Source organism: Sorex araneus, chromosome 6 (genome assembly GCF_027595985.1).
Source record: "Sorex araneus isolate mSorAra2 chromosome 6, mSorAra2.pri, whole genome shotgun sequence".
Lineage (NCBI taxonomy): Eukaryota > Metazoa > Chordata > Mammalia > Eulipotyphla > Soricidae > Sorex > Sorex araneus.
Genome location: NC_073307.1, coordinates 71,807,547 through 71,831,019, shown reverse-complemented (window position 1 = coordinate 71,831,019; position 23,473 = coordinate 71,807,547). Strand labels below are relative to the sequence as shown.

Below are 23,473 nucleotides of genomic sequence, written 5' to 3'. Positions count from 1 at the left end.
AAGTGTTATAGTGCAAATTGGACACATATTTCCTTCACATTGTATGTAGAAATTTGGTTTGTAGATTTGTGACTCGGAATTGAAGGTTCTGAACCATTGTAAATTTGATAGGTCATCTAGTCTTCCTGAAACTTTTCTGATTCCAAGTACCTCTGGGGTGGGTATGAATGCTAATTACCTCTAATTTGAAATGCCAGCCTCTAGCACATTTCAACAGCTCATACATAACAAAACTGTCCCTGAAAGAGTTATCTTTACATGTATGTCCTCAGAGCAAAGGCCTGCCAGATTCTCCCTACTTTCCAGAAAACTAATTTTCTTCTTTTTTGCTCTGTATTCTGCAGATAAACTGCGTAACATTCCCTCACCCAGATACAATGCCAGAGCAGCAGCTGCTAAAACCCACAGAGTGGAGCTACTGTGACTATTTCTGGGTAAGTGGTACCTCAGTTTCCCCCATACAATGGCTAAGGTCATGAGCAGACATCCAAGATGAATAGGAGGGGCCTTGATTTCAAGTCAGAGGTGCCTCTCCTGTTGAATCCTAAAGAAGTGGTGGTTCAACATCTGAGATAGAAACTGAAGATACTCTTGGAGTCCAGATCATTCCATAAACCTCAGCCAACAGGGTTTTAATCACAGATGTGTTAAAGACCCAGCTGGGTTGCAGGTAAACTGGAGGTCATTTTCTTGCCTGCATAGTGAAGGCAGGAGATGAGAATCAGTTTTTTTACTGAAGCTCAACTGCAGATGTGTGGTGTCATTAATGTCGGAAACCTTGGACAAGAACTCATATCCTAGGAACCCCTCCCCCAACTAGAAGCTACCACCAATATCACCAAAATGTTAGTTGCGATGATTTGCAGAGAGCTCCAGCATTAATAATTCTGTCACTTTAGTACTTTTGTATATTGTTTGATGCTTGTAGAGTTTCAGCCATTAGATAGATGATGGTAACGGGTGGCGGTTATGATTTTACAATAATATGAATGTACTTAATGCTACTAAAGTGTAACTTGAAAATAATTAACTTGGGGATATTTTATTATTTGTGGATTTAGGACTGAAGTGATAGCATAGCAGGTAGGGCATTTGCCTTCCACGTGGTCGACCCGGGTTTGATTTCTCTGACCTTCTTGGAGAGCCAGGCAAGCTACTAAGAATATCCTGCCCGCCTAGCAAGCTACCTGTGGAGTATTCAATATGCCAAAAACAGTAACAAGAAGTCTCACAATGGAGACATTACTGGTGTCCACTCAAGCAAATCAATGAGCAATGGGAGGACAGTGCTACAGTGCTATATAATTAAATAATTTTTTTTTTTTTTGCTTTTTGGGTCACACCTGGCGATGCACAGGGCTTACTCCTGGCTCTGCACTCAGGAATTACCCCTGGCCGTGCTCAGGGGACCATATGGGATGCTGGGATTTGAACCCAGGTCGGCCACATGCAAGGCAAACGCCCTACCCGCTGTGCTATCTCTCCAGCCCCCTATAATTAAATAATTTTTAACAAATGTGGAGTCTTCTCAAAATTTCTGAAAATAGTTCTGGACGTTTAAAGTCAGCAAATGATGCACAGGGGTTACTCCTGGCTCTGTACTCAGGAATTCCTCCTGGTGGTTCTCAGAGGACCCTATGGGATGCTGGAAATCGAACCTGGGTTGGCCGCGTGCAAGGCAAACGCCCTACCTGCTATGCTATCACTCCAGCCCCTACATTTGGAAATTTATTTCCTTACTATGTTTCTTTGCATATGAGATCATACTATATATGTCCCTCTCCTCCTAAGTAACATCACTCAGAATGATATTCTCCAGGTCCATCCACATAGCAACAAATAGCTTGATTTCATCTTCTCTTATAGAAGAGTAGTGTTCCATTTTGTATATGTAACATTGTTTCTTTTTCCAGTCCTTTGATTTTTTTTTAATTTTTTATTGTGGAAAGTTACAAAGTTACAAAGTTTTCAGGTTTAAATCTCAGTTATACAATGCTCGAATACCCATCCCTTCACCAGTGCTCATATACCAGTCCTTTGATCTTGACACTTGTGTTGTTTCCAGATTTTGGCCATTGTGAATAGGAGTTCAAATGCACATTTTAAAGTTCAACTGTTGTAGTTTGGACCCCAAGCTTATAGTATTGATGGCTGTGTGGTTTAGACATACATATTTTCACAACTCTACACCACTGATGTATCTAAAACCCCTGATCCAAGCCCTTGTTACTTCTTGCTTCCTACCCCCACCCTCCACTCCATTTCTCTACTTCCCTGACCTTTACATTTCTAAAATACAGTGACAAAAGTTTGCATGCCTTTAGTAATTTCCATTCCTTGTCATATTATTCTTGTCATATACACCACAGAGAAGTTAAATCATCCATTATTTGACCTTCTCTTTCTGATTATTTCACTATCTACTAGTTCCATCCAGGCTGTAGCAAATTGCTGATTTCATCATTCTTTCTGGCTACATAGTATTCCATTGTGCATACATTGTTTCAACAGCAAACCCTTTATCAGTTTCCCTAGTTTTCCTCTGCCCTCCTCCCTCCCGGCTTGCCTCCTCCCCTCTCCCTGCACCCATTTTCTTAGCTTTCCCCTTCCTAACATCTCTCCACCCCTGCCCCACTGGCAAGCTTTCTACTGAAGATCAGTTCTCGTACACATTGTTTCAATTGCCTTTGGACATTTTATATTCCCCTTCCAAGTTTCTTTATATCCCACATATGAGAGATCATTCTGAGTCTATTCCTCTCCCTTTGACTGATTTTACTCAACATGTTACTCTGCAGTTCCCTGCATGTCACAGCAAATTGCATGACTTTATCTTTTCCATATCTTGACTATTGTACATAGTGCTGCAGTGCACATAGGAGTGCAGATGTTTTTTATGCATGGTGCTTTGGGGCCCTGGGGATATATTCCCATGAGTGGAATTACAGGGTCATAGGTAAGTTCAATTCCTATTTTTAATGGTGATTTTTGTTTGTTTTTGGTTCTGCTAAGTCTAAAGATGATTCTGGGAAATGTATGCTGGTGGGGGGGATGGGTGTTGGAATATTGTGTGACTGAAACCTAATCATGAGCAGCTTTGTTAGGGTCTTTCTCACAGTGATTCAATAAATAAATTAAAGAAAATATTTCCAATAGCACTTTGAATATGTGAAGAGGATGAAGTATAGTTGTTTTAGGGGTAATTGGGCAGCACACAGGCTGGGATGAGGACCAATGGGCTGTCATAGATGATCTCAGTCTTGCACCTAAGAAGATGTACAGACAAATGTTTCCTTTGGGAGCCACTCCCCTGCTTCTCCCCAGGTCATCTTTTTTCATTTGGTTTTTACCATTGGCTTGTATGATTGTTTTCAGTCCTTCCACTCTGAGTACATATTTATCCTATGAAATCAGGTGTTTCCTATAAGCAAAACATAGTTGGTAGTTGGCTTGTATTTTCTGATTCATCCAGCCACTCTGTGCCTTTTGGGGGAAAGTTTATTCCATTGAAATTCAGAGAAATTATTGATACAAATGGAATTGTCATTTTTTTACAGATATTTTGGTTGTTCTTGCCTTTATACATTTTATTTTTGTGGAGATCATTTAGTATTCATTGTGGAGATGTATTAGATGAGCAAATGTCTCACACTCTTGTCTGAGTTTTTATCTTTCCCTCAAACCTTGTAGAGAATCCTAGATTGAGATTTTTCTCATTCATTTTTTAAATATTCCATTTGCTCTCTTGCTTATATGATTTCATGATCTGTTGTGAATTTTTTGTTTTTTCCTTTATGTTTCAAGTTTTTCCCTTCTCTTGCTTGTTTAAAATCATCTATCTCTTTGTTCTTGTCATTTTGATTACAATATATATTTCCCTTTGATTATAATTTGTTAGGTACTTTTTTGACCTCTTAAATCTGTTACAGGTTCCCCTCCAATGATTGGGGAAATTTCCAACTATTATATCTTCAACTAGTGTTTCCATCCTAATTCTCCTCTTCTTAGAGTATTAACATAATTTGGAGATTATTCCTTTTGCTATTATCTAGTATTTTACATATTTCATTTTAAAGTTGCTTTTCTATCTTCTCTTCTTTCGTGGTGCTGATTTATGTTTTGTCTTAAAGATCAGTGATTCAGCATTCTTATTTCTGTTACTGTGACTTGCTTGCTATTGTATTTTTAATCTCTTTAATTTTTACTTAATTCTACAATATTTTGCATCAGTTTTTCTTTGAGTTAATTGAATTTCTCTTCCAGATGGTCCTTTATTTGCTCTACTATAATAAAGACTGTTTTGAGGTCTCCCTCAAATGGTACCTAAGATTTTTGCTGAGCTTGAGTACTCCCCTGAGTACTCAATGATGATGATGATTTAAAAGCTGATTTGATTGTTTTTATTGTTGTTCGTGTTTCATAGGTGTGACATTGAAACTTCAGATATAAACGATGAAGATCAGATATTCTGGTCAACATAACAAATTGTTTTTTATCTTCCTATTGCTTTCTGGACATACCCAGTGACTTGTGAGGATATTTCAGCACAGCATGCTTGTTAAAACTCAGTCACTTATTTATTAGAAAGGATTTATGAGGGTAGGCAGTGACTAAACAAGCCTTGATGGATTTCCAACACAGCTTATCAAGTGTAAAACTGATGAACAGAGCTGCGGGGGGAGTTGAGCAAGGGAATACACAGTGGTTACAGCACAGATGTGTTGGGCTGAGTGATATGCGAGGAGTAGAGCTGTTATTCTCTTTGCTGGGAAGTGATGTGGCTGGGTGTGGAGAGTGCTACAGCCCAGAGACCTGGTGATGAGGGTAAGGGTCAGCTGTTGGGGCCTTACACACCTGCAGAGGGATCAGGAACCCTGAGACGAGGTAGGGTAGTTGGGGAGCATCAAAAACACAGATGACGTCTGTGTTTGAGGTGTTGAGGTGCAGAAAATGGCATCGGGATCCATTTTGGGTTCTCTCTTTCCTACACAGCACCCCATTTTCACTGGCCCCTGACATCGATCTACTTAAAATATGACCTAAACTCTTACGCTTTGTTTCGCTTTGTTTCCGTTCTAGGCTGATAAGAAGGACCCCCAAGGTAATGGCACTGTTGCTGGGTTTGAACTACTGCTTCAGAAGCAACTCAAAGGCAAACAGATGCAGAAGGAAATGTCAGAATTCATTCGAGAAAGGTAAAATGGGACCTTCCAACTCTGGAGACTGGGGATAGCACCCCCTGTCTCCATGGCAGACAGTATTCCCCATACTGTCTCTCTACTTTTGGACATTATGGCTTGCAACACAGACACTGAGAGGTCATCATGTTTGGTCCATTATCTACTTTCGGCACGCATCTCCCATCCCAACTAGTTCCTCCAGCCATCATTTTCTTAGTGATCCCTTCTCTATTCCATCTGCCTTCTCCCCTCCACTCATGGAGCAGGCTTCCAGCTATGGGGCAATCCCCCTGGCCCTTGTATCTACTATCCTTGGGTGTCAGCCTCATGTTATGCTACTCTATACTCCACAAATGAGTGCAGTCCTTCTATGTCTGTCCCTCTCTTTCTGACTCATTTCACTTAGCATGATACTCTCCATGTCAATCTATTTATGTGCAAATTTCATGACTTCATCTCTCCTAACAGCTGCATAGTATTCCATTGTATAAATGTATCAAAGTTTCTTTAACCAGTCACTTGTTCTAGGGCACTTGGGTTGTTCCAGATTTTGGCTATTGTGAACAGTGCTGCAATGAACATATTGGTACAGATGTCATTTCTACTGGGCTTTTTTGCACAGTATATAAATATAGAATATATAAATATATAAAGGTATACTAGAAATGACATCTGCATTTGGGATATATTCCCAGAAGTGGTATTGCGGGGTCATATGGAAGCTCAATTTCTAGTTTTTGAAGGACTGTCCGTATTGTTTTCCAGAAAGGCTGGACCAGTCAGCATTCCCACCAACAGTGAAAGAGCGTCCCTTTCCCTTACAGGCACGCCAGCACTGGTTGCTTTTGTTCTTTTGAATGTGGGCCAGTCTCTGTGGTGTGAGATGATATTTCATTGTTGTTTTGATTTGCATCTCCCTGATGACTAGCAATGTGGAGCAGTTTGTGCTGTTTGGCCATTTGTATTTCTTTTTTGAGGAAACTCCTATTCATTTATTCTCTCCATTTTTTGATGGGGTTGGAGGTTTTTTCTTGTACAATTCTACTAGTGTCTTGTATATCCTGTATATTAATCCCTTAGCAGATGGGTATTGGGTAAATATTCTTTCCCATTCTGTGGGCTCTTTCTGTATTTTGGTCACTGTTTCTTTTGAAGTGCAGAAGTTTCTTAGTTTGATGTAGTCCCATTTGTTTATGTTTACTTCCACTTGCATAGTGAGTGCTGTTTCATCCTTAAAGATGCTTTTAGCTTCAATATCTGATGGAAGAGAACAACAGGGAGAAGGACATACGGCATTCCTGAAGTCCATCATTAATAAACTGCATGCTCATTCATTCATTCCTTTTAGCTCTGTTAACAAAAAGTATTAGCCTTGCAAATTGGCCCTGCTCTGTGTGAGATAGGAGTTATGTATGTGACAGCTCTGAATCCCCACAGCCTAGAAGATAGGAACATCTCATTTTGGAGACAGAAATGGAGACTCGGAAAATTGCTTTCATTTATTTTATTTATTCAACAAATATTAAGCATTGGGTAGACATATACTATATACTTTTTCAATTTATGGTTTAGTTTTTCTTTATGTGGTTAATAAGTGACAGTTACAAGTTAAACCTATAGTCTAGCACCAGAAAACAATGTTGGGTTTTTTCCTTTGCAGGATAAAGATTGAAGAAGAATATGCAAAGAACTTAGCCAAGCTTTCTCAGAACTCCTTGGCTGCACAGGAGGAAGGGTGAGTAGGGAGGCCAGTGATGAGAGTTGGGAGGGAAAGGGGACACTTAGGAAGGGGATCTCTTTTTACCTTTCTGATGACTGGCCTGCACCCAAGTGAATGGGGAAGCTTTTATAACTTGGCACAAGGTGGACACTTTGGTTTCAGGTAGGCATCCACACTCATTGTTAACATGTTCTTCCCTCTAGTGCCTAAGGGTCTTCTGGCAGATGCCGGTATGTCTAGAACTCTCTCTGCTCTGATTGCTGGGGCACTAACCTTCAGATGCTTCTCCAGCCTCTCTATTTTCTGAGGTTAAACTAGTGTGAAGAAATTCTGCAAAGACCCTTGTTTGAGAGTCCTCTCGGGTAGACCTAAGGGCCGACTCCCTTGCCGGCTGTCACTGTCCAGACCTTCCCTGTAGACCTAGACTGGAGGGGCTCAACTCTGCCTTCGCTGGCAACCCTTGTGAGAGAAAAACTTCCGCTTTCTTTAGCTCTGTAAACAAAAGTTATTAGCTTGCCAATAATTCCAAAGTGGTGTCAGTGTAGCAGAAAACAATTTGGCAGTTCCTCAAAAAGCTAAACATAAAATTAAAATATAACTTAGAGTTCCACTCCTTTATTCAGTTTTTCCCAAAGTGGGAGTTACTGGTTCCCAATTGGGGGCTTGGTGGACCAATACAGAAGATCGTATTAGGATGGATGCAACTGTGGTGGGGGGGTGGGAGGTGGGATACATTCTGTTTGTTCCCTTAAAGAGAAGGCAGATGTCAGGGGAGAGAAGGGCCACTGAGTAATTTTTTTTTTCTGTAAAGGGTTGGTTTTAGCCAAGTAAGTTAGGGAAACTTAGGTTTAAACCCCAAAAGTTGGAAAACAATACCTTAAGCACACACATGTTCATAGGAGCACAATTCCAGAGATGGGAATTGCCTGAATGTTCTCAAAGGAAACTGTGCATTGTTCACCTTGGATGTCCATACTTATTAAAGGAGTGATATTCAGTCACACACAAAAAAGAATGAAGTAATAATTCAGGTTACTCCATGAATAAAACTTAAACACACTCTAAGTGTAAAGTAAAAGCAAAGCAAAGGAAACCTCTCCCTTTCTGTTGCCTTTTCCTAGAGGAAACAGAATGAGTTTTCTGGTGTCTCTTCTTATAAGGACACTAGAAGATCAAAGCCCTACCCTAAACCTCATTTAACCTAATTACTTACAAAAATAGTCCATCTTCAAGTAACAGCTATACTAAGCCTCAGGGTTTCAACATATGAATTTAGGTGGGGGGGACACTTGGTTCATAAACAGTTAATAAAAACATTTTAAAACTACAGGTAGCAATATGGACAATTCTCAAAAAATTAGAAATTGAGCATCCATTTGACCCAGCAATACCACTCCTGGGAATATATCCCGGAGAGGCAAAAAGGTATAGTAGAAATGACATCTGCATTTGTTTGTTCGTTGCGGCACTGTTTACAATAGCCAAAATCTGGAAAAAACCGGAGTGCCCAAAAACAGGTGACTGGTTAAAGAAACTTCTTCAGTACATCTACACAATAGAATACTGTGCAGCTATTAGAAAAGATGAAGTCATGAAATTTGCATATAAGTGGATCAACATGGGAAGTATCATGTTAAGTGAAATGAGTCAGAAAGAGAGAGAGATAGAAAGATCACACTCATCTGTGGAATATAAAGTAACAGAGTGGGAGACTAACACCCAAGAGTAGTAGAGATAAGGATCAGGAGGTGCCCCACAGCTTGGAGACTGGCCTCACATGCTGGGAGAAAAGGTAGCTGAGATAGAGAAGGGAACACCAAGTAGAGGATGTTGGGAGGACCCATTAGGGTAGGAAGATCCCAGCTGAAAGTAGTCTATAGATTGAACATCAAGTCCACTCAGTACTGCTATTGCAGGCTACAACACCCAAAAGGAAGAGAACAAAGGGGAATGCCCTGCCACAAGGCAGGGTGGGGTGGTGGGGAATGGGGTGGTGGTGGTGGGAGGGATGCCGGGAACATTGGTGGAGGAGAATGGGAACTGGTGAAGGGATGGTCAACAAATGAGTGAAATGCAAACACAAAAGTTCATAAGTTTGTAACTGTACATCACAGTGATTCTCTAATAAAAATTAAAAATAAATAAATAAAAATTTAAATTTTTTTTAAAAAAACTACAGGTAGTAGCTTCACAACAAGGCAAATATACTAAACACCACTAATTTTTCTATTTAAAATAAATGTAATTAGGGCCAGAATGATAGTACATGAGGTAAGGTGTTGGTTTGCATGCATCCATCCCTGAAAACCACCAGGTGTGACCTGAATACAGAGCCGAGAGTAGCTTCTGAGCACTGCCAGGTGTGACCAACAAACTCCCTCCCCTACCTCCCTGCCAAGTGGATGTTTATATTATGTGACTTTTACCTCACATAGTGATAAAAAAAAAAACTAATAAAAACTTACCTGGAGATTAGAGTGTGAAGATCCTTTAGCCTGAGTTTCCTCCTGTGCAGTCTTCTCTCTGCCGTGTGAGGGAAGTCTCCTAAGGAAGGAAGACATTCTTTGGGGGATGGTCGTGGCTGTCAGAAGGCTGAAGTGGCACACAAATCCAAATCTGCTTTTCTGACTTGGAATCCTTTAGGGGATAGCTTTGCCAACAGAATGTGGATTGAATTAAGGCCTTTTCATGGACTCCCTATGCAGGAAAGAGACTGCCCCAAAGAGTTTTCACTGACCCAGCCAGCTACAGGCCAGAGGGCATCCCAGATGGACCAGCGTCTCTTCCACACTTATAAATCAGGTTGGCTCTGGCTTGTGCAGTGGACCTAAGACAGGAGCAGGAGGAGATGGGAAGACTTTTCCTTCCTTCCTGGGAAGGAGGTTCTCCCAAATAATCCCTGTGTCCTGTAACTGCTGTGCTGCTCTGAAGTCTTCTGGTCATATCCTGAGTCTCGGCTGCTGCCAAGGGCACCCAAGGCTGCCAGCTCATATTCCCAGCTCCACCAGGGAGGCCTGACCACCACATAGTACCCACATGCCTTACAAACATGGGACAATCCCATGGGACAGTTCTCATCTGCAATCGGAGTGTGAAAATATACTCCATAACCATTGCACTTCACACTCCAGCAGACTTAGGAAGCAGGGGGGCAGTAAGAATGAAGGTAGGCTTACATTCATATTATAAATTTACTCTAATCATGGAGACTAAGAAAATAATTTGGAAATTTACCCTAATCCCTAAGGCCAAGAGCATTTATGTTTTGAATTTCCCTATTTCTCACATCTTTTCTCTGGTAAGCTTCCCATCTTACATCCCCAAACTTGATCTTTCATTGCTTCTGGACTTCCATATAAAATCAGTCATTCCCATATACGTCTACCTTGACTTGAGCCAGCACCACAGCCGTCCCTGGACTGCAGTCACAGAGATCTGTTCTGCTGGGTAATTCTTAGCTATGGTGCTACACTTGCAGCCTAGAAGCTATACAGCTTTCTGCCATTTAATCAACTTTTAATTCAAGTTTAGTGAATTCCCTGGGGTAGATAGTTTTTGATAAAATTGCGTCAGCTGAACATTCAGTTGCCTGAACATTTGCTGGCTATGTTGGAGAGAACTGTAGCAAAGAAGCCAGAATATCATTTGCAAAGTCTATGGGGTTCAAGTGTCCCTAAGAAGAAAAATGTATCAGTGAAAGCAGGGAAGGAGACTACAGTAAAAACTCTCGGGAACTTCAAATGATCACTTCTATTTGAAATAGAGGAGGAAAGTGGTTTAACTTAGATAACTTTTCTAGTAAACTCTGCAGCAGTAGGGCTCACAAGTCAAGAGAATTATCTATTCCTAGAGTGTCCCTCTTCCCTGAAACTCAGAAAGTTTGACCCTTCCCTTTGGAAAAGGACTCCTATTAATCTCTTGATTTGCCAGCAGGTACTTATACCTCACATTCAGGGTGGTGAAAGACTTGAGGGACAGTATGGGGCTGGGTATCAAAGCCCTCACTGAAGCTGCAGTTTATCATCCTCTTGCATCTCTTCCAGTTGTCTAGGTTTTGCTGAATTTCTGAGTATTCCCTGTCTACAACCAGTCTCCAGAGAGCGCCCTGGTGGCTCTATCCATTTGAACTGAAATGTGATGCTCATGTCTGTTTGTGCTTAGTCTCTGCCCCATGCCTCATCATGCGCATTATGGGATACTCCAAGATGCAGGATCTGAACTCCCTCTCCCACCTCAGGAAGAGCTGTGTTCTACGACCTGAGGTCCATGTGACTCTCCAAGTCTGATTCTGTTCTTCATTTTTAGCTCCTTGGGAGAAGCATGGGCACAAGTGAAGAAGAGCCTAGCAGATGAGGCTGAAGTTCACCTCAAATTCTCTGCCAAGGTAACCACTAGATTATAGGTTTTACACAGTTCTGTGCTGCTAAATATTTATCTCTAGCTAAAAGTACTTGCCATTTTCCTGGGTGTAATTTTTTGTTGTTTGGGTTTTGTTTTTGTTTTGAGTCCACATCCTGTGGCATTCAGGATTTAGTGCTTAGGGATCCATCCTAAGTTCTGTGCTCAGGAATAACTCCTGATGATGTTCAGGAGACCATATGTGGTGCTGGGATTCAAATATGTGGTGCTGAGATTGAGCCAGCCACATGCATGGAAAGTGCCTTAGCCCCAATACTACCTCTGTAGCCCCTAGATGTAATGTTTATTGGGAGAGACAGCATACCTAGTGGTACTCAATGCTTATTCTTGGGTTTGTGCTCAGTTACCACTCCTGCCAGGACTGGGGGACCACTGGGGTGCTGGGGACAGAACCTGGGTTGGCCATGTGCAAAGCAAGCACCCTACCTACAATACTATCTCTCTGGCCCCTGAATGTAACAGTTTAGAGTTGGAAAGATAGTATAAGATTAAGGTGCTTGCCTTACATGTGACAGACCCTAGTTAGATCTCTTGACACAGCATATGGTCCATGAGTTCCTCCAGGATTGATCCCTGAGCAGTCAGAGTAAGCCCTGAATATATTGGGGTGTGGCCTCAAATCCAGAAAAAAACGAAAAGAGCTGGGAATGGAAACATCAATTAGCACATTTTAATTTAATTTAATTTCTATCATACTGAAGCAATAACATACAGTTGTATTAATAACTATAAGTATCCATCAAAAGCAGAATAAAATGTAGTTAGGAAGTGATAAATGCTAAATTGATAATACCTTTGTTTTAATTGAATTTCATTTTAATTGAATTTATTGATTTTTAATAAAGTTTTGATCATTCAATTTTTAGTATTTAATTGGAGGGGCTCAGAGTTGCCCCTTAGATGGTTGCTGAGTCTATTGTAAAATGTCTTAGTATGTGCTATGTCTTCTTGATGTTAGGAGACACAGCTGTTTGAAGGGAGAGCTGTTTTTTTATATGTTCTTGCAAAATTGCAGAATAGGTAAATGATCCTTTTTCATTTGGTTCTAGCACTAAATGCTTGAGGATAGTATTTCTGTCCTGTTCACTCTGCCTTTGTACTCAGGATAGCACCCAGTACAAAATATATGTTTAATAAATCTTTTTCTGAAGAATGAATGGGACTTTATGTTTTTACTTTCTTTCTCTGTTAGTTTTTTGGGCCACACCCAGAAATGCTCAGGATTATTTCTGGCTCTGCACTTAAGAATTACTCCTGGTGGTGCTTGGGTGGTTGTCTGGGATGCTTGGAAGAGAACCTGAGCTGTCTGTGTGCAAGACAAACATCGTACTGTCTCTCGAGCCCCTGAATGGGATTATCTGAGTAATACTTACCAAATTCCTAGTCTCTTGAAGCTTACTTTGTTTCAAGATTTGTCCATGTTTCCACACAACCCTTATTTTTCATCTCTGGCTCATATCCCCAAAGTTCTTTTCAGAGTCTCAACAACCACTTCATGGGAAAGGCAAGTCAGGTGTCTAAGTGCCCTAGTGCACAATAAAGTGGCACAACCACTTTAGCAGGTGGGTTGTATATCCCTGCTTGCCGCTGAAGGGTACCATGCCTAGTAAGCTCCTGGGTTCACGCTGTTTTCTCTGTCTTCCCACAGTGAGACAGAGCAGCCCAAGAGGACATTCATGGAAAGTGCTACACTTCTTTGAGCCTCTTTTTTAAACTAGAGGAAATTTACTGCCTCTACTACCTGAAGGCAGCATCTCCCAAAGATAGCCAATTTTTCTTGGGGCTTTCTCAGTGGTCATATGTCTTGTGTCTTATAGTGCTTTCCCCACAGCAGTTCTGGGCTTTATGATTCCAGTGAGATGTGCACTGTTGGAGGATAGGAATCTGGCCTTGTACCCGCCTCTCTCTATCGCATCTTATGGTGGTTCATGTAACAGGGCTGAACACCAACCTGGGACCTTTGAGTGAGACATAGGAAGTTGCTTTATAATGAGCGGGGGTGGGAGGAAGGCAAAGTCATCAGCTCCCTGTTTCTAAAGTGTGTTAGTGCTCCAAAAGTGACCCAAAAGCCAGTCACAGTGAGAATTCTTGGACTAATAATGGCATAATTATACACGAAGCAGGCCACAAAAAATTGCTATTCAAGATTGGGAGCAAACTCCTTTGCAGACCCTATCTGCCATATGTATAAAGCAATACATTATTTTTAAGTTGGTTCACATGGGTAGGTTCCTTCTAAATTTCCTTTTATCATCTCAGCTTCCAACAGCTCGTCTATGCAAATAGAATCCACCACTGACTGGTAGAATCAATGGAAGAATAGCTTGGGGTGGAGAGCCAAATCTATGAGCTTCTGAAAGGTTCCTTGCTGGATTGCTAGGAACACTGGTGGCATTTACTCCCCAGTCAGCAGAACCTGTGGTGTCTCGATGGTTTGTAGAATACTCAGATAAGAAAAATGGAATATTTCTCTACTATTTCCTTTTACTACAATTCCTGGCACTAATACATGTTCCTACCAACTCTGTGGGTTTCTGCTACATTGACCAATTCTGTAGTGCAGCTTGGTGCCTAATCCAATTCACTTCTGACTTTAACTACCTCAGATCTCAGAGGGTAATAAAGAGTAAGGAAGTCACTTCAAATACTAACTGTACATAGTGGGTCCTCAGATTTCCTATGCTTCTGAAATGAGAAGCTTTCCACCTTATTCATGTTTCATGATTTGCTAGAATGGCTCATGAAACTAAGGAAAGCACTAGGCTTACCAGTTATTATATAATAAAGGATGCATCTGACTAGACAGACACAGAGGTACATAGTTTGAAATTCAGAAGGATTGTAAACACCTATCATCTGTCCCCCTCAGATTTGACTCCACCATCCTCCTGACTTACCAACCAAGGAACTCTCAAAACTACTATAGTTTATGCTTTTTAATAGCCTCCATCATACAGTCATAATCTATTATTAACTCTATCCCTAGGTTCTCTTCCCTCCCCAAAGGATAAGTGTGAGGGTGAAGTTTCAAACTTCTAATCATGAAATGACATTCTGACATCTAACACACCCTCTTGATGCTATTTAGGAGTCTTATTAAAAGAACATATCACCCTTTCTTATATTCCCCTCAGTGTACTTTATAGATTCGGGTCTGATCTCAAGGTCTTCATCCATTTTGAGTTCACCTTTGTGTATGGTGTGAGATCTGAGTCCAGCTTTAATTTCTTGCATGTGGTTATCCAATTCTCCCATCACCATTTACTGAAGAGCAGCTCCTTTGTCCAAAAATTGTGATCTGGGAGTTTATTCTTAGATATTCTGTTCTGACCCATTGGTCATTCTCTCTTTATTCCAGCATCATGCTGTTTTGATCACTATGGCTTTATAGTATAGATTCAAACTAGATAGTGAGATGTATTCCAGTTTCTCTTTTTTTCAATATGGATTTGGCTATGCAGGGTCTTTTATTGTTCCACACAAACTTTATAATTGACTGTTCTAACTCCTTGGGTGTTTTCTGAGGTTGGATAAGGATTTCATTGAATCTATATATTAGTGTAGGAAAGATGGTTATTTTAACAGTGTTGATTCTTCCCATCCGTGAGCATGGACTGTTTTTCCATTTTCTAAGACCTTCAATTTCTTTCTTGAGTGTTTTAAAGTTTTCAGGCTACAGGTCTCTCACATCTTTTGTTAAGTTGATTCTAGGTACTTGATGTTTTTAGAAACATTTTAAATGGGGTAGACTCTTTGATTGCTTTCTCCACTGATTGATTATTTAAACATAGAAATGCAACCAGTTTTTGTGTATTGATTTTGTACTCAGCACCTTGTCTTTATTAGTTTATTGTTTCTAGGAGCTTTTGAGTAGACTCAATAGGGTCTCAGTGTACATCATTCTGTGATCTGCAACTAGAGATAATTTGACTTCCTCTTTTCCAGTTTTTAATCCTTTTGATTTATCATTCTTACCTGATTGCTGTTGCCAAGACTTCTAATACAACATTGGATAAGAGTAGGACAGTGGACATCCTTGTCTTGTCCTTGATCTTAGCGGGAATGCTTTTAGTTTTCATATATATACATATATATATATATATATATATATATTTTTTGCTTTTTGGGTCATGCCTGGCGATGCACAGGGGTTACTCCTGGCTTTGCACTCAGGATATACCCCTGGCGGTGCTCAGGGAACCATATGGGATGCTGGGATTTGAACCCGGGTCGGCCGCGTGCAAGGCAAACGCCCTACCCATTGTGCTATTGCTCCAGCCCCTTCATATTTTTTTTAATAGTAACATTAGCTATGGACTTTTTTTAGGTAGCTGTTAGTAACTTGAGGAAGGTTCCTTCTACCCCATTTTATTTGGTTTGTTTATTTTTTAAAATCATAAATTGGTATTGGCCCTGGTTGAAAGCTTTCTCTGCATCAATTGATATGATCATATGGTTTTTATCTTTCCTTTTTCTGATGGTAGTGTATTATGTTAATTGGTTTTCATATATTGAACCATACTTGCATCATGTTTTTTTTTTGTTTTTTGTTTGTTTGGTTTTTGATGGTTTTGGGGGGAGATGTGCTGTTGAATTCAATTTGCTAAAATTTTGTTGGGCATTTTTTTTAAATTTTATTTTCAAAGAGTTGTCCACAATAATTGATTACATTCAATATTTCAACACCAATCCTGCCACCATTACACCTTCCTACCGCCATTATTTTGAATTTTCCCACCACCACCAAGCCTGCCCCAATGACAGATGCTAAATAATTTATTTTATATTGCTTATTATGAAAAATTGACTAAAACTGATCCAGAAATGTTTCCTTAGAGGAAAGTGTGTGAAAATTGTTGTATCTCATCTTGGAGCTATTAAGCCCCTGTATTAGAGATCATTAACATGTTAGAGTTTGAGTGCTAATATGGCTGGAGCGATAGCATAGTGGGTAGGGCATTTGCCTTGCTCGCAACTGACCAGGTTCAATTCCTCTGTCCCTCTCAGAGATCCCGGCAAGCTACCTAGAGTATCCTGCCCACAGAACAGAACCTGGCAAGCTACCAGTGACATATTTGATATGCCCAAAACAGTAACAAGTCTCACAATGAAGACGTTACTGGTGCCTGCTCGAGCAAATAGATGAGCAACCAGATGACAGTGACTGATAGTGGCATTGACAATGACCCTATCCTTGAAAAAATCCAAAGGTTTCAGTAGCTTACTGTCAAGAATCAGGGTCAAAGACCAGATTGTAGAACTGAAGATTGCTCTGTACAAAGATCTCCTGCTACCTGTATCACTTAGGAAGTTTCAGGAATTCTGGCCAGGACCTGGGAGTGAGGACAAAAAATATATATTTGTGATTGTATCACTATATCATAATTTTATGTGTTCTGTGCTTATAATTATTTATAGTCTCATTTCATTTTCCTCAATTTATCAAATAACTTTCAAGATAGCATTTGTATTTATTTCATAAATGAGTTAGGACAGGGAGGTTAAATTGAAATTTCACACAGCTGAGTAGGCCGAGCTATAAGGAAACAGAGGAGAGGACTTAGCACTTGGAAACTTGACACCTAGATCTGGGAGACCAGGGTCATTGCAAACACCCAAAATTGTTCTGAGGAGTATTTCCTCTGTCTGGGGTAGTGCAGGTTGACCTCACATCCTTTCAGGGTCCTGCTGACTTCACCAATCACATTAAGAGCTGTATCTGAAGAGTATTATGCCAAACAGATTTTTTCTGAGAATCTCTGTTATATGCTGTCTGTCAGTCAGTGCTGGTCACTACAGTTAATAATTGTAGCAGCTCAGTGGTTAACTACTTGATGGAGGGTGGCTGTGTCCAAAAATTTGTCTGCCATGGTTAATATGGCTTTATATGCACTGTAACACTGTAGCACTGTCGTCCCATTGTTCATCCATTTGCTTGAGCGGGCACTAGTAACATCTCCATTGTGAGACTTGTTACTGTTTTTGGCATATCAAATACACCACGGGTAGCTTGCCAGGCTCTGCCATGCAGGTGGGATACTCTTGGTAGCTTGCCAGACTCTCTGAGAGGGACAGAGGAATCAAACCTGGGTAGGCCACGTGCAAGGCAAATGCCCTACCCACTGTGCTGTCGCATGAAATCCATTTTGATACCTCTGCAAAGGCTTTTGAGACTCTATTCTTAATGTTCATTGTTGGGAGGAAGAGCAACTTAAGAAATGCAGTTTTGTTATGGCAATCTTTCAGGTTTTCCTAGTCTACTAGACAACCCATTATTAATAGCAACAGGCTATTAAAGAAATAAAATTGCTATATACAAAAGAAGTCATACAGGCTGAAGCTAAGAAGGGAGAATGGAAACATTCCTCCTGAAGGGAAGAGAACAAATCCTGAGTATAGGCTACACATTCAAGTCGGAAGATAAGCAGTGGGAATCGGGAGGCATGAATTCTGACAGTCTTTGTGACGTCAGGTCAGTTACTTAGGCCTTCTGTGCTTCCATTGTTTTCATGTTGGAAATGATGAACTTGGACTTGAGCAGTGACTTGAAACATAATTGGCCAAACACAGAGTAATAGATTTCACAGAACACACACTGCCAACACCCAGCTTATCATCTGACCTAAAATGCATTCTAATACTTACTAATTAATTTTGATCTATTTCATTAAAAAGCTGGCCAGGTTCAGGGATACTACTGAGTGTTAAAGCCTTTGCCTACATGTGTTAGGCCCAGGTTCCAGCTCGAGTTCTATGTAGTCTTCCAGCCACTGCAGAGAGCAACCCCCGAGCATCACGGGGTTGCTTCTGAGTACAGATGAATGTAGGCAACAAACAAAAAACTTACCAAACCCACTAAACGAATTTTATAACTCTCAGCAACCCACCAGTTAAAAACGTTGAGCCTGATAGTTTCCCATATTCCTTCCAGCTTCAAGTATATCTTATTTCTCCTGATGAGTTGGAAGAATGAGACTAAGAACATAAGAGTTGTGAAAAGTAGACTGTTCCCAGACAGTCTTCATGAGAACATGAGGACCCGCTTCCAGGAAACATTACTGCCCCTATTTAAAAGAATAGGCTTAAAAGTAAAGAATGGGTGTGAAAAGACACCTAGGCAACTTTATGTTTTAAATGCATCTTTGAAAAATGTTTAAAATATGAAATATCTGTGGGATTGAATCACTTTGACAACTGGTAACATTATGTTTCCAGAATGTCTTTTGGAATATGGGCATGAAATTTTGAGGTGTTGGAGGCTTGTGATCCTTTGTCAGAGGCTATTATTGGGTTCCAGGGTTCCTAAACGCTGTACATCACTGGGTCATTCTGAGACACTTTTAAGTCTATAAATCAACTGGCTTTCCAGACCCTCAGAGACCTCAGGGTTCCTGAGTTATGAGGCTGCAACATCCAGTAAGAGCAGATTTGTATAGCAGCTAACTTACACAGATTCTCCTCAGCAAATGCCTCATATTAATGGTAAAAGGGTTCAGCTGTTCTTGTTAGCTGTCAAGTTTGTAGTACCTTACAAACTACCACCAGATGGGGGTATTTGCTTACACAAGACCATTTCCTGTACCTCAGGAAAAAAAGGGTGGGGGACAGATATTTACAACTAACATGGAGGAGAGGAACATTCTGTAGCCTGTTCTCTGTTAGTCTTTGAAGGACACCCAAAGTTACCATATTACCAGCAGCCCATTGAGCACTGAAGATTCAGTCACTTTCCTAAGCAGCTTGGCGAGATACTACATGTGCACAACAGCAGCCAACCCAGCATGATCCCTGCCCTCTGGAGTTTATAATCATGTAATTGGGTGGGTAGGGCGTTCGCCTTGCACGCGGCCGACCTGGGTTCCACTCCTCCGCTCCTTTCGGAGAGCCCAGCAAGCTACCAAGAGTATTTCACCCGCACGGCAGAGCGCCCGCACGGCAGAGCTTGGCAAGCTACCTGTGACATATTCGATATGCCAAAAGCAGTAACAAGAAGTCTCATGATGGAGACGTTACTGGTGCCCACTCGAGCATATCGATGAGCAATGGGATGACAGTGACAGTAATTAGTTATTTAGAACTAGGAACAACTTAATCTTCAGAGTTAAAGCTGTGTTCCACGACCCTGTTGAGCAATGAGAGAGAAATCACAGAATTTCGGAGTTGAGAGTTAACCTGTCCAAAGACGCTAGTGCTTCCCTGAGCATTCCTGGTGTAGCTGGTATCTAAGGGACTCCAGAACACCACATCATCAGGCTGTAGGAAGTCAAGGTAAGGAGCTTTAGGATGAATTGGAAGGATACTAAATATGAAGGCTCTAAAAGTCAAGGGGGCCATAAGAGGCTAGGTTGAGGACTTGGGGAGTCTAAGTTAGGGGGTCTTAGGAGCTGGATCTAAAGCCAAGTAAGCTGAAAATCTGAGTCCAAGGGCCTTAGACTACTCATCGGACTGAGACCACAGCAGGTTTACACTAATCAGTATTCTTAGCAGATGCATCTTGTATTCACACGTAGTGAAGGATGTAGAGAAAGAGAGAAAGAATGTAAAATAAGGAAATAACTTGAAAACCAAGCGCCTCTGTGAACAACCACCTCATTCAGAGCATCAGGCTAACTCCTGCTGGCGGGGGAAGATGGCTTATCTCCATGCTGAGCAGTCAGCGAGAAAACTCTCCCCAGGCATAGCTCACTCTGTGTGCTTCCACCAAGGGTTCTCTAAACTTGGGACACTGTCCACGCCACTTTAGTGATTTCAGCACCAGGTAGGTAGGCAGTGTTCAGCAAAAGTACTGATGGAAACTCGTCTGATTAAGTGCATATACGTGACAAGGCACTGTACTACATGCTTGAGGAAACAAAGATGGTGGTTTGGTTTCTGCCCCTCACAGCTCCATGTTGGGACGGAGTAGAGTCCATCAAGGGTGGTGGACTCCCAAGAAATCCATGCACGTGGTGTGATTTTAGGATGAAGTGTTAGCTGACATGACTGCATCCATCACAAGTCTGTTCCTCCATCTGTCCATCACATGAACTCTGCAGACAGACTAACTTAGCACTGGTCAGTTCCCCTAAATTGATCCTGTTAAATGCCAGCTCACCTTGTCAGGCCCACCCTCAGCTTACAGGAGGAAGGGGGAGCACTGCTTCCTGCTCTGCTGGCTTGCTGATGTTCTGCATTCTGTGTCCCCCAACACCCATACACACTTCTCTCCTTGACAGCTCCACAGTGAGGTAGAAAAACCCCTAATGAACTTCCGTGAGAACTTCAAGAAAGACATGAAAAAGTGTGACCACCACATTGCTGACCTTCGCAAGCAGCTTGCCAGTCGTTACGCGTCAGTGGAGAAGGTGAGGGCCCAGGACACTGGGCGTGGTCAAGAGTAAAACCCCCCTGGAAGGGACGGGAGCCAGCAGCAGTTCCAAGTGTCAGAACGGAGCTCTTTGTTCTCCGTGAGGTGGAAATGGAATGGGGGGGGGGGGGCTAACAGAGGTATATGAGCCTCACGTGGATGTTTCGGGGGTTCCTGAACCCAGCAGAAGCTGGCAGTGGCTGGGGGGAGCAGGAAAGACTAAACTTACCATGGGGTCGTGGCGATTCAACCACACATGCGAGGGTAAATCACGCCTTGGTGATGCTGTTCCTGGACATGGTGCTGGGCCACATGTAGTGTCCCACGTCTGGGACGCATCTGTTTTGTTCCTTCTTCGCCCGGTCACACTCTTCCCGAAGCCCACAGCAGGGAGAGCAGCAAGTGGCCAGTACTGGAGTGGAGATAGCTCCAACTCCTTGGGGGGAAGTCTAAGGGAAGGAGAGCACACGAAGCTGGCCACCTTAAACCATGCCAGTTGCTGCCACCAAGGGGCTGTGGAATTGCTGATATTGCAGTGCATTGATATGACAGTGCGGAAAGCTTCTTTCAGCCTGCTCCAGAAAGTTACGCATTTGCTTGGCACCACTACAAGTGACACGAATGTTCTTTTTGGCTTCTTCTACCCTAGTAGGGCTGTGCTTTAGGATTTTTGGAGCCTCCACTCATGTCATGTTTCAATGATAATGTGCCTAAAAAGCTCATATGCTGCCTGTGCCCATGTGTTCTACCATGAGCATGTGGTGCCCGAGCACATGTGTTGCCTGCATCTTTTCTCTTGCAATATATACTTTCATATCTAGTGCTGGGTGTGACTGAGGCTCTCTCCATTCTGGATAAGCCTGGCTTTTTTCTTGTTACTCTTTCATGTTACTCTTTCTCTTTTCCCCCACTGTGTTGCTCAGAACAAGGAAGGAAGGAAGGAAGGAAGGAAGGAAGGAAGGAAGGAAGGAAGGAAGGAAGGAAGGAAGGAAGGAAGGAAGGAAGGAAGGAAGGAAGGAAGGAAGGAAGGGAGGGAGGGAGGGAGGGAGGGAGGGAGGGAGGGAGGGAGGGAGGGAGGGAGGGAGGGAGGAAAGAGGGGAGGGAGAGAGAGGGGAGGGAAAAGGAGAGATAGAGAGATAGAGACAGAGAGGGAGGGAGGGAGGGAGGAAGAGAGGGAGGGAGGGAGGGAGGGAGGGAGGGAGGGAGGGAGGGAGGGAGGGAGGGAGGGAAGGTGAGAAGGTGGGAAGGTGCGTGCCCTACAGGCAAGTCAGGGAATTGCAGGAAGAGATGGGCCTTCCCACTTACTCACTACTTGTCCAGGTGGTCCAAATCTAGCCAATTATCCTCAAAGTTGCTGTGGTAAAATCTGTTCAAACAAGGGGGGTAAAAGTATTCTGACCTAAATAAGGGGCACCCAGCCCTATGCTTGTAAGCCTTCTTGACTGAGTTTTTGAAGAGCTTCCCTCTGTTGGACTTCAGGCCCGGAAAGCCCTCACGGAGCGTCAGAAAGACCTAGAGATGAAAACCCAGCAGCTGGAAATCAAATTGAGCAACAAGACAGAGGAGGACATTAAAAAGGCACGAAGGAAGTCCACACAGGCTGGTGAGTACAGGACATTGTTTGTTTGCTGCACCCTGTGATCACTGATCAGAGCATCAGAAGGGACAGGATGAGAGGCAGGCTAGAATGTGCCAGGCTTTGATGCACACTGGGCTCCTCACATTAACCTCAGTGAAGACTCTCCTTCCAAGGCCTAGATCTCAGTCATAGGAGTGGACAAGCTCCAAACAAAGCCAGTAAGAGCACAAATTCTAGCCCTCATTGCATCACCCACTTGGGGACTGACGCTTGAAAGGCTTCGTGGTGCTGGGCTTCTCCCAGTCCCTTTCCTGAATAAAAATTGCAGATTTTCTCTGAAGGACGTCCCTAGTAGTTGGTTCCTGGGTCTACTTACTGATAGAAATTAGCTTAAAAATCAAGGATTCACTGGATGAAAGAATATATTGTTTCCTGGGATCATAGTTTGTGCTATTGGTTTAGGTTTGCCTCAGATGATCTCTATGTACTTGTACTCCACTGTGTGGTAAACCTTATACAATTAATTCATGATAGAATAAGTCATTTAATCATATGGATATTTATTATAAAAAATCAGTATCTAAATTATATAATATAAATATTGTGTTTAATATAAGAATATGTAATGCAGAGTAATAAATAATTGGTCCTAAAAATAGAAGTTCTGATATGCTTATTGGAATTAGGAAAGAAAAACAGAACAGAGGGAGGAACACTTAAAATATCTTAATTTATTAAAAAAAAATAAAACATGAAATCCCGTTGATCGTCGAATGGCTCAAGCAGTCTCAGTAACCTCTACATTCGTCCTATCCCTGAGATCTTAGAAGCCTCTCTCTTCTCGGCCATCCCAACGATGCCACATTGGAGGCTCCTTCAGGGTCAGGGGAATGAGATTCAGCTGGTTACTGGCTTTGGCATATGGATACACCATGGGAAGCTTTCGAGGCTGTCCTATGTGGGCAAGAAGCTTTCAGTAGCTTGCAAGTTTCTCCCAGAGGGAGAAGTAGGTTATAAGATATCCTTCTGGGAGCTTGCTTTGAAGTCTCTGGATGTTGGCCGTTGATGGGATTACACACACTTGTGTTCCTCTGCCAGTACCTTCATGCGTGAGGCCTGTCCGAACGTGTGGAGAGGGGCCTTGAACATGGCTGTTACTAGGTTCCGGTGGTCTTCAGCCACTGGGAGCTCTTCTCGGGGCAGGGAGGAAAGCTGGAGCCCATCCCCTC

The 23,473-nt window shown here is 42.1% G+C and overlaps 1 protein-coding gene across 4 annotated transcripts in view; it reads left to right on the top strand.

Annotated features, from left to right (window-relative positions):
- The window catches only part of GAS7 (growth arrest specific 7), a 313,323-nt gene that overhangs the window by 272,031 nt on the left and 17,819 nt on the right, over positions 1 to 23,473 (top strand). For all 4 annotated transcript variants that reach the window (XM_055141423.1, XM_055141424.1, XM_055141425.1 and 1 more), the window contains 6 exons: positions 345 to 434; positions 5,080 to 5,195; positions 6,841 to 6,915; positions 11,206 to 11,284; positions 20,535 to 20,663; positions 22,145 to 22,268. In XM_055141423.1, coding sequence (XP_054997398.1) covers positions 345 to 434; positions 5,080 to 5,195; positions 6,841 to 6,915; positions 11,206 to 11,284; positions 20,535 to 20,663; positions 22,145 to 22,268 — 613 coding nt within the window. The remainder of the gene's footprint in view (positions 1 to 344; positions 435 to 5,079; positions 5,196 to 6,840; positions 6,916 to 11,205; positions 11,285 to 20,534; positions 20,664 to 22,144; positions 22,269 to 23,473) is intronic.